Source organism: Numida meleagris, chromosome 2 (assembly GCF_002078875.1).
Source record: "Numida meleagris isolate 19003 breed g44 Domestic line chromosome 2, NumMel1.0, whole genome shotgun sequence".
Lineage (NCBI taxonomy): Eukaryota > Metazoa > Chordata > Aves > Galliformes > Numididae > Numida > Numida meleagris.
This window is the reverse complement of record NC_034410.1, coordinates 66,260,480-66,272,683: the sequence shown is the minus strand read 5'-3', so window position 1 is coordinate 66,272,683 and position 12,204 is coordinate 66,260,480. Positions and strand designations below refer to the sequence as shown.

General features: G+C 38.5%; 1 protein-coding gene across 5 annotated transcripts in view; it reads right to left on the bottom strand.

Annotated features, from left to right (window-relative positions):
- PIGN (phosphatidylinositol glycan anchor biosynthesis class N) overlaps positions 1 to 12,204 on the bottom strand; it is a 107,817-nt gene that overhangs the window by 50,220 nt on the left and 45,393 nt on the right. For all 5 annotated transcript variants that reach the window (XM_021389087.1, XM_021389086.1, XM_021389084.1 and 2 more), the window contains one exon: positions 10,942 to 10,997. In XM_021389087.1, the coding sequence (XP_021244762.1) occupies positions 10,942 to 10,997 (56 nt within the window). The remainder of the gene's footprint in view (positions 1 to 10,941; positions 10,998 to 12,204) is intronic.

Genomic DNA, 12,204 nt, shown 5'->3' with positions numbered 1-12,204 from the left:
ATCTTGGAACAGAAAGAGACATCTTGCAATTATATCTTTACCTTCCATTACTAGTATGTTAATTCTATTATGTCTGATTATTTGAGTAATGATTTATAGTCATGACTTCATACAGTAAATTTTCCAGAATTATAATATAAAAAAGTAACCCCTTAGGATCTGTAGTAGTTTAACACTTAAAATGCTCCCGATTTAATTATGAAAGTTAAGGATGCATATGCAGATGGATAATGCTTTGTATGAAGAAAAATACTAAGCTTTTTTAAGCTTACTGTTAACTGAAAACAAATTTATTTCAGCTGTTCTGCTCCAAATACACACACATGTCCTTGTATGTAAAATTAATTGGCAATTCATGCTTGAGAACTTTTAATTTCTTGCAGGAGGATTCAAAAATCTCTCCAAAACAAACTTCACATATGTGATCCACAATGCACAGACGTGCATTGTCAGCTTATGCACATCTACATCCTATTGCTCCCTACTTTCCTCGCAATTAATTAATTATACATATATATACAAACACACCCATCCCATGCATCCTCCAACACTATGTGAATAGCAAGGCCTGTGGAAAGCAATGATTGCATTTCTATTACTTGTATCCACCAGCAGCAACAGCAGTAGCTGCTCAGCAAACTTCAACTTTTCATATTGTATGTTTAGAGGTGGGGGAAAAAGACCAAAACATCCCTTTTGAAGGAAATCTGAGATCTAGAAGGTAAGGCTATGCATTCCTTAAACCTCAACCCCCTGAGCCCCAACAAGATGGAGAAAGACAATTGGAATAAAGCTTGTTAAGATGTTGAATGTGCTAGACAGCAGACTTTCTCATTTGCTTTACTATGAAATTTCCAGTGCTAAAACAGTTGGCAGGTAAAGAGGCATCAGATGGGCAGCTGCCAGACAATCCCAGCAAACTCTTTTGTCAAAGGCTGAGCAGCTACAGATTCTTATCCTCTTCTCAAGAAGATTCCCGGCATTTTGGCAAATTACAACCTGAAAAAAATGCCCTGAACTAACATTGCCCCTCTCATCACAAAATTCTATCTGGCACCATCCCACCCACAGAGCAACCCAAGCTTGCATGGCAGGCATCCCCATTTTTCCATGATGTAGGCACTGAGAGGCCAGCACAATAATCTCTGCTCTCACCAGGAGGGAAAATAGCCAGCAACAGAAGCAGTTGAATATATTCAGGCTGTTTACCATCTACCCCCCACTGTGAAGGAGCCAAAACAAGGAGGACAGATTGCTTCCAGTTCAGCAATTCTGCAATCAGTTGAAATAGTACTTAGAGGATCAACTACTACTATTTTGATTCACGTCACTGCGCCTGGCAAAATGGCATCTTAAAAGCACATATATAAAATGGTTCTGGTGATTTTGCTGGGCCTCTACTCAAAAGATGTACAAGCAACAGAACACTTTCTCACAGCTCTTTTCAAAGCAGCAAAAGGCTTCGAAAACAAAGTTAGTCTCCTATGAAAGATGCCCACCATGCAACAGACAGCATCTCATAAAACTCCAGGTGAGCAAGGAAAGCAAGACACTGACAGTGTGCAATGCAAGATCGATTTGACGGAAACGTGATTGCATGCTTACACCTGATCCATAACACACACACACTAAAAAAGCAATCTGCAAGAGCAGATATTTGATATTAAATATTATTAATTAGCCTTATCTTAGCAACCCAAAATTTATTTTACAGGCATGATGGATAGCCTTGTAGGAGGAGCAGAACGAAATACATAATGTAAAGCCCTTCCACTTTTCCATCAAGAGCAGAGGATCATCAGAAAGTGAACTGCAAGCAATGCAAAGTCATGAGTTCATTCAGTGAACCATGGAAAAATCAACCAAATAAATATTTCAAAAATCACATTCTGGAACCATGATGTTTACTTCCCATTGAACTTGCTGTACAGTAGAGAGAACATGATGCTACTAGAGGCAATATCAGGAAAAATGAGTGTATTACAGTTCCATGGACTTCACCAAATGACATATTTACATTAATTTTAATATTCATTCAGAAGCTGATTTTCTCCATTTTTGTGTTCTAGTTCTTCAGATATGCCGGTTCAAAGAACTGTTTTACTATGTGTTCTTCCAAAGATCTGCTCAAAGCACATACCGTGAGACAGAGAAACTCCTTTGCATATGTTTTAGTGATCAAACAGTGAAATATCAAAGATTAAATGACTCAGTGGGTAACTCAGTGATGCGTAATCTATTTAGATACACTGAATTCTAACAATTTACTGAAATATTTTCTGCTAAGCTACTAAACAGGCAAGTCCTATGAAATTTGGTTCTCACAATTCAGAAGATGCACCTAATTTACAAGTGAAAAAAATGACAGCACTGTAGTGTGCTAAAGCTGCGCTTATTTAAAGAAAACATACTCCACAGTAAAGGGTTAACACCCTCTATCACATCTGCATAAGGCTCAGGACCCTCGATATCCCCACTCCTGTCTTGATCTAGTACTCTCTATTCTCCCACTCTTCCACTGTCAGCAGCTTCAGTTTTGTACTAAAATTCAGCTGGGATTTTGTGGTTTCTGGGTTTTCCAACTACTCTGCCAGAGGGCAAATCAGTCAGTCTAACTGGAGGGCTGGACTCCGTTGTCTTTGCAAACTTTTTCCATTAAAAATCACAGAGTGAAAGAAAAGGAGTAAGAATGGCAAAATAAGAGACTTCTGTTTTAAGTTCTGAGTGTTTTTATTCTGTAAAGCATAAAGAAGGAATACACACCTCCACAGATACCAATAAGCATTGTTACTCCTACATTTCTAATGCTTACGCTTTCACATTCAGATTTACAAACATACAAAAGAAGAAACAGGACATCAACAGAACCACAAGAAGTGGTTTGACTGCTAATGGTTTAATTCTGGCCTATCAAATCCTAAAAACTAAAATAGTCTTTATTTCCACAGTTCAGCATCCCTGATGAAGCATATTCATATATTCAACAGCAAAGTGCCTTAGGATATTTATGTAAATCCTTTAGATAGCAAAGATGAGGGAAAAGGAGCTAACTGCCAGCTGCCAATTCACTGAACAGAAAGAAACAAGATAACTGAGCTGCATACAGCATGAGTCTGCACGCAAACTACTGCTGCAGGAGTTGCAGACAAGCAGAGGCCGTGCTCTGAAGTGGTCCCTCCAGCCCTCAGTGGAATTGAGGAACTGGAGCAGGGATCTAGCAGGGATAGGGTGTTTTGTTAGAAAAGTCAGCGAGACATGATACAGAAGCCTTGAAAAAAGGAACAGTAATAGGGAAGATGCAGATCCTCGAAGGAACAGAAATGAAGCATTTTTACATTTACATTTTTCTCTCTTTCAGTAGCACAGGGCACACATGCTGACTACATGATAAAGCCCTGTGAGACAGTCCTACCCACCGTGAAATGTATGATAGATCTATGTCATACTCTGAGCAGCATCTAGGTATCTGCAGTATTACGGGCATGTCGTGCCACAGGTTCTCTTCTGCTCCATGATCCTTCATGCTGAACACTTAAACACTGTTTGTAAAAATCTACTGCTGAAACACACCACCCACCACCTCACTGTGCTCACATCCACTGTTCGGTCTCCACAAATATTCAGCAACATTGATGAATGTCAACAGGTGCCACTGTTTCTCACAGAAGAGCTCAGTGACACGCCTTTGCTTCATAGGCACTTCCATTTCAGACATTATTTTGTCAGACTGCCCCTCTGCTTCCATCTGTCACACTGGCAACAAAAAGTAGCAGAGAATTGGTGGGAAGGTTCAACCTCTATTGTCATACCACCAACGTCCACCTCTGATATTGTAGGCCAACATAACAAAATAGGAGGCATTTCTTTCAGAGTAGCCCTCATACACAAGCATGAGGCAGTCTACTCAGCAACCCAAGAGACATTAGATTTACTATTTTCCTTTCATTTTAACTTATTAAAACAGCTATTTTAAGCTATTTGTTGTGCCTTTCTTACTGAGATTCACAGAGCCCTGTGCTGTTTCTCTCACCTCACTCCCCTGCTGAGGAATATCCCATCCTTCCCATCTCACTGCCTTTGCCTGTCCTGGACACGACCCCCATCCTTACTACATGAAGCCTCAAACTCCAAGAAAAGGCCAAGCAGATTTACGCAAGGAAATACAGAAACACATAAATCTTTTGATATATTATCTTATAGATTAGCCTCTTAGCTTGTTCTAAAGACCTTACCTACTTCCCACTGGGTAATAAATCCAATTATGTTCAGTCCTTCTGCACAGAAGCCACTGCCAGTAAGCTTTTCATGTAAAAACTAAAAGCTTCTTGGTGCGTTGCTGAAACCTGAGAGCAGCAGGATGCCTGCCTTCTAAGAGGATTGCATCCTCCCTGATCAGTGTTCAGCAGAGCATTTCAGACACAGCACATTCAGTGAAACAGAAACTCACATTTTTTGCCAAAGTGAATGCCTGTGCCATAAAACGCATGTATTTATAGTACATCTAAGAGTTTTTAAAAATATATAAAATTGGTATTATAGCTTTTTTCCCCCCATTTGAGCACTTTCGTTTCCTTAGTGGTTCATGCTAACTTTGTTCATATGTATATACACAGGTTCTCAAAACTAAGAGCAGAAGGAAAAGTGCTGTGGTCTATGATCCTGACACCAACAGGCTAAAAGTGCCCATACTCACCTGCCTATTCTGGCTACCCCAGAAAGAAGCAGACACCGAAATCCCCATGTTGTAACACAGTGGGGACCAAATAGGGAAAACAAAAAGGCAGGCTGCCTTGCCAGACCTCACTAGCTGCTGCTAGAAGATGCTGTTCCTTATTCTTGACCACAGGATAAAGGGGCTGAAATGTCTTCCCCACTGGATTTAGCAGTGCCTCTGATAAATCAAGGTTCCTCTGGAAACACAAAGTATTCATACAAATGAACAAGGGGAGTAATCACTGTTAGAAATACTCTTTCCTACTGCAGTAGTTCCACTCTTTCCTCCTGACATTTAATTGTGAATGTAACACCATCACATTACATCTCAGGTACTGCAACTTTCCTAAATAAATGCCATTTATTTAAACAAAACAAGAATGAGATGCTTCAAAGGATGTACTATGTTTACTGACCTTAAGGGACCCTGTCACTTAAGGAGGGAGGAGAAATTACTTGTTACACTTAGATCCAAATGTCAATTTTGTGGAAATAGCAGTTTTGAAAGACAGAGTGAACAATGTAGTACTGTATCTTCAGTCACATAAAGGAAGAAAGTATTCCTGTATAAGGTATTTTCTGAATTTGCTGTACATCTTCAAAGACATTATGAAAGAACTATTTTCTATCACAATGACAAGTACATGATGTGTAACTACGTGGAAGGACTCAGTGTATGTGATTGATACTACCCTGCACCAAACCCATGCAAATTTTTAAGGCAGTCATATCTCAATCCATCTTGGAGGACAGGGAGAATGAAATGTTGCATTTTAATATAGTGAAGGAGAAGCATGTTTTAATAGCCGTACACTGCACACGTTAAAAACACTGAGATTTTCTACAGAGCTATAGCTATGGAACATAGCTTGACTACAGGCAAAAAATAAGTCCTCGGGATGATTAAGATGCCGCATTCAAGCAATTAAGTTATTTAAAATATGTAGCATCAACATGGAATGGGATTTTTCATACACAAGAAAATACTGATCTGCCATTAAACAATGCTTAAGCTGTTTTCTGAAAAATGGTACAAACAAAAAATGCCTTATTGAGACAAAACACTGAAGATACCAGAAAGAGCACAGCTAGAGGAAAGCAAGCACTGATTGTAATCCAGCTGCTCGCCTTTTTTTGTGTACGCTCTTCTTAATCTAATGCTCCTGCCATCTTGCTGTGTGTCAATCAGAACCTGAACAGCTGGAAGCAGTCTTCCCCAAAGACAATGTATGCACTGAACATACACAAAAGGCACTCCCGTGCTTCTACGTAATTTAATATATTAAATCACTTGCACCTGTCTGAATAATCAAATTGCTTTAATTGGTTAAGAGGATTTCCATGCAACACTGATGTTCCATCTACTCACCTCACCACACCAGTCCTCCCCTTTTACTTCTCTTAGGATTATTTTCATAGCCGTGAGATGCCAGCTTTGGGAATGCTTTTGCAGCAGTAGCATCTGGCCCCTTGGCATACGTCTCTTTAAACTATGCCAGCTCTGCAGTTGCCTTAAGGTACATCAAGTGGTCAGAATGCTAATAAGAAAGTTCACTATCCTGGACATCATTTTTCCCTCTATCAGCAGTCTTCAGGTTTGTCCTCCCTCTCTCTTCCTGCAAAGCATTTGGCATTTTGGTACCTGCCTTTCTTACATATAAAGGTCAGAGCATACTGCCAGTGTCTCAGCATCCTGATGAGAAAAGCCTCTGATTTTGCTAAGCAAGTAATTTTTGAAGACTTACTTGCCTTTCATAAATAGTGAAAAAAGTAGCAAGTAGAAGGAAGCGGGACGGAAACTCAATTCAGACAGTAAATCCCTTCATGCACTCAACTGCAATAGACTATAAATATTATAAGCAACTGTTCAAAGTAAGCCTCACAAGTAACTTGCATATAAGTAAGGGACATTTCTGCTTTGTATGTTTATCCCCCTGGGAGCAGGTTGTGCACCTGGCCCTGTAGAATCAGCAGACACCTGCAGCTAACTTCCTTCCAAAATGCGTACCTGTGAAATAGGTACCCTCAGGATACACTTTTAGAAAGGTTTGCTCCTTGATGAAGGGACTTTGACTAAATGTAAACAAAATTGCTTGTCAGCCAGATGCATCCTTATCGACAGATAGAATTACCCAAATCCTTACCTTCCCTGAAATGTGGTCAAGTAGACACTACCAAAGTTTCCATTATACAACAATGATCAGATCCATCCTCCCCATCCTTATAAACTTGATAGACGATTTAGGGGATGCAATTTGGATCCATTGAAGAAAGGGAACACTTCCAATGGTCTCCATCATTCCCTGTCCACTGAGCTAATCACACCTCCATTAGAGAATGGATTCCTGCTGGAAATCAGAAGTCTTATATCAAGAAACTTCCTCTCTGTTGACAATATTGCCAAAATAAGGCATAAACACAGTCCTGTAATATACAAGAACTAGTTTAATGCTTTTGGTGCGACAGATTTAACATTCAATTTAAACATTTGTTTTTAAGTCATTGCATCTGAGGTCATGAACAGTTTTCTAGTCGCTTGATAATAATACACTTGAACATTCAGGCTCAGAAAAAGGATTTTCACCACGGAATATAAAAATAATTTTTCATGCTGAAAAACTAAGCTGAGGTTTTCAGCATATTCTGCTTTCTACAGAATATGTTATCTGCAAAGGTGTCTCTCTACTCCTAGATATGTACAACTTTAATAATATTTGTACCAACTTCTCTGAAAATGGCATGTCTCAATCTCAAGTTTTAAATTCATGTATCTCCTTGAACTCACATCCACATTTCTGTTATACAGACTTAAACAACATTTATTCAATTACATTTTTTAAATAATTTAAGAAAGGCAATTCTTAAGACATCTACGTTTATTTTTCCATTATCATGATGGTGAAAGAGAATCTCTAATATTCCAAAACAGAATGTTACATTTTAAATTTCCACATAAAGTTGATGGTCCCCAAAGCCATGAAGTATGCCTCACTAACTTCCAATAAACTGGGGAGGAATAAAGTATTGTGCTTTCTGAGCTTCAAGTTACAGATTTACAGCACCAGAAATATTTTAAAAGTATGTATAACTCCCTTCTACAAAAATTCAAATAAATGAACAGTGGTAGAAGAAACTACTTACACCTTACTGAAAGGATGGTAATAACCAGAACACACAACCGTGTGAAGCAGTGGGTGAGGTCAATCACAGTTTAACAATAATCTGTGGACAAACCCTCCAGACCTATGCTGACAAATCCAAACAATGCATACCTGTGCATAAATAAAACCTCTATACAATTACAAATTATTCTGAAACAGCATACCAAGAAATCACCTGCTTTAGATACAGGAGTAAGTGATCCAAAGCTTAACCTTCTTAATTTCTCTTGAAAACAGCAGAGCAACTGCATCATTCCATATCCTTTTATATGCTAAATAATAGAATACTATTTTGCATCTGCAGAGATTTTTGCCTTCTACGAGGTTGCTAATATAAAATAATACTTAGACAATTACACATAGACTTCCTTCTATACATTTTTTTCAGTGTAGTGTTATTAGTGGAACAGCAGGTATTGTATTAACAGATTTCAAACTGGATCACATGCGTCATAATGCTGCTGCCTTCTGGGTTTCTATCCTTCAAAACACATTTGGTAGTACGCAGCAAAAAACCTACTTAGACATGTTAATATATCTGAGGGTTCTGACAGTTAACATGGACAAAGCTAGCTGTGAAGACCCGAAATCAGAGAATCATAGAATTAGCTAGGTTGGAAAAGACCTGTAAGATCATCCAGTCCAACCATCCACCTACCACCAATAACCCCACTAGACTATGTCTCTCAGCGCTGTATCTAAATGTTTCTTGAACACCTCCAGGGATGGTGACTCCACCACCTCCCTGGGCAGCCCATTCCAGCGCCTGACCACTCTTTCAGAAAAGTAGTGTTTCCGAATGTCCAGCCTGAATCTCCCCTGGTGCAACTTGAGGCCATTCCCCCTTGTCCTGTCACTAGTTACGAGAGAGAAGAGGCCGACCCCTAGCTCACTACAACCTCCCTTCAGGTAGTTATAGAGAGTGATAAGGTCCCCCCTGAGCCTCCTCTTCTCCAGACTGAAATGCACATCTCCTTGCTACCAAATACGTACAACCTGACCAACAGTATCACAAGAAAAGCCGTCAGTAGTGGATACGTTCCCTGAGCATTTCAGTCTGGTTCAAGCAAAATTTACTTAAACCATTGATGAAAGTTGGCTTACTCTAACATGGCAGATCATCAGCTACAGCTAAAGCTCAGGCTCACATTTCACTGCTCTCACAGCCACCTCCACACAAAGGGATGGATCTGTAGACACGTCATATCTAGAATTACGTCAGGTTTTCCTTCAGTTCCTGCAAGCTGAACTACTAGGAAGTCATTTGTCTAAGAAGAAGTTTGTCCTCAAATGCTTTATCACAACTATTAATAACTGGTTAGACAAGGCCTCTTGGTAGCTTCTCAGACATAGGCCAAGTTTCAGAAGTGAAGAAGTCCTGTGAATACTACTCAGCATCTAGCCAAACACAGTACAGTATAATGCAAATACTCATCCAACATAATGTGTGATGGTCTGTGGTATGAATCTTTTCCTATTTTCCTATAGTAAAGATAGGAATTTATCTTCTTAAGGAAGCAGATCAAGTCTTATTCACATAACACGCAACCATTGATACCTTTCGTAAGGTAATTCACAAACCCAAGGAATCTATTTGGTTTCATGTAAAAACATTTCCCATGAAACCGTTACCCCATATTCTCATACAGAAGCTACGTAAGAATATCTAAAGAGGGTAAAATAGATTTATATTTTCCAACATACCATGCCAAAAAGTAACAATACTTTTATAACGAGTTTTAGTCATATTTTCAAAGTGATGAATGTCTCAAGTGTTTCAACTTTGAACAATACAATGTATCACAAAAAAGAGGAAAACACCAACTCATAAGGTAATTAGCAGCACTTAGTTCCTTTAAAGATAAATCTAGCATTAAGAAAAATTCATCCTATTTTACTGAATCAGATTTCTTGTAGAAACGTAAAATTTAATCAAGAGCTGTAAAGTCAACCTAAGTCTTGCCCATAGAACCAAAGATGACTGACCATCCGTGCCACACAGCATTTTTGTTCCATATGATCAGTAAGTTCTTCGATAATACTATCATTCTTAGTCAGAATGTTATTTAAAACATTCATTATGTGCCCAAGATTGACTTAACTGTGGTTGCAGAGACTAAGTGTCTTCGAGCCTTTCCCTTTGAAGAAGTTAGTGATATAAACTAACACAATAAGTCCCTGTTCAGAAAGACAGCAATCTCATTTAGCAGTTAAATGTGCTTCACAGGGAAAGATTCAAGTACTTTACTGCTCCTATGATATAAAGATCTTAATTAACATCCATTTTATGTCTCAAAGGAAAACAACTGTGCTCAGTGACAAAGCATTTTTGGAGCACTCCACATAGAAAACCAGAACTAATCCTATGCACCCAAAGCAAAGTTTTCTCAGACCTTTTGGGGCAGGGGGATGGAAATAGGATAAAGCAGCCTTAGTTGGATAAAACTGAAGGGTGAGAAGGTCACTAACAGCTCTGCACACTAGAACACAGAGCTCACAGCTAAACAAATCTCTTTGAAAACCCCTGCATGGACTTGGAAACGCTAATACAAGGCAGCATGAATTCTAAAGATTTTGAACTTCATTTTTAGCTGTAAAACATTTTGTTTATTGGCTTTTTGTTAGAACTAAAATTGTAGAAGAAAAAATATTAGTCTAACTTCGATAAACATACAAACAATGAAGAGAACAGATTTTTTTTTCCTAACCCTACAGTGACTTTAATCTCCCAAAGAATGCTAAAAGAACATACCAAAAGGCAGCAGTAAAAGTTACTATGAAGTCTATATAAAGGTATATTGTCAAAAAGATTAAACAAATAACTCTTAAAAAAAGATTAAGGGTAAGGAATTCAACTTTTTTTTTTTAAATCTACTTCTAATCAGAACGTTGAAATATCAATTAATTGAACTGTCTCCTTTCTAATGCAAAGTTTCATAGCCACATAAACACTATAATTTAATAAAGACTGAAGAGACAGAGACAACAACAGAGATTTCTCTGTTGTTGCATTTCACTGATATACTGAAGTGTTAAGACAATCAAGTTAAGTTTTAAAGGCACTTACTTAAATGGTGTGAACAGAAGCGACAATGTAGTTGTCTTTTTCTGACTCATCTTAACCTACATAAAAAAGATTAAACAATTATATGCAAGTTGCAACAAGAATAAAAAATGTATGAGGTATTAAACTAAGTCATAGATGGCACTCTTCTATTGAAGAGTCTTAGAATGAAAGAGTCTTGTAGGAAAAGGAATGAAATCAAATTGTCAATTCATCATCTACACAACTCCTCTAAGCACCGAATCAGTGTTTCTGGAAAACCAAAGCTGCTCCAGTGTAGGTAAAACACAATCCCCACTCCCTCACTCAGTGATTGTTGTAGAAGAATTTCTACAACTTTTAGGAAAAAGGAAAGACACAGCTAGAAATATTAAATGACTTCAGCAACAGTCTCTTATGAAAGTGCCATTATTTATTCTGTACAGGAACTAGAACTCTGCTGCTACAGTGTTCAAACAATACTATTAGATCGATTAACCTGCACTTGGATAAAAATAGAAGATTTTGATGACAGAGTCACTTTGCCCAAGGCCCTTCAAAACATCTTTAAGGTCTCCTGCACCAGTTTGACTTGAGTTTGACTGATGGCATAAAGCAGAGAGAGCTTCCCTAGCACAGTGCTCTCAGAATCTGACAGCTTGAAGTAGCAACCCACATGTCTCATCCTATCCATGCAATACAACATCCTCTCTCCAGGGAGTACGATCTGTGGTCAGGTCACTCCATCACAGAAGTAGTAAAAACTCACTTGGCATGTCTAATCCAATGCACTAGTTGTGCTTCAGCAATGAAATGCAAAAAAAGATTCACAAACAATTCTTCCAAAATAATTCTAGAAAGAAGCCACTCAACAAGAAAATAGTCTAACGCTACAAAATTACAGAATAAACAAACTTACAGAAATGTAGGACAAGAGCTACTAATTTTTTCTTAAGTATTCCCCAAGACAATAATTAACAAAAATAATAGCCAAGTTACTTCTTTTAATACTTAGAGCAGACATTCTTCCAACCATGGAGGCTGTACCAGCACACTTCAGCTTCACATCCAGCAAGTCACTTCCTCTGCTATCTGGTAGCTCTCCACCACAAATTTGGAAATGACTCTGCTGTTGATGTGGCCCATTTGTTATCCACACAGACTATGTTTGGGAAGCTGTGCATTCAAGGGACAGAGGGTGCTGAAGGCACTAATAATCACATTACAGGTGATCCCAAATCAGTTCCTTGCTCTGCTATTGTCAAATGCATTTCCTGACAGTTCTGC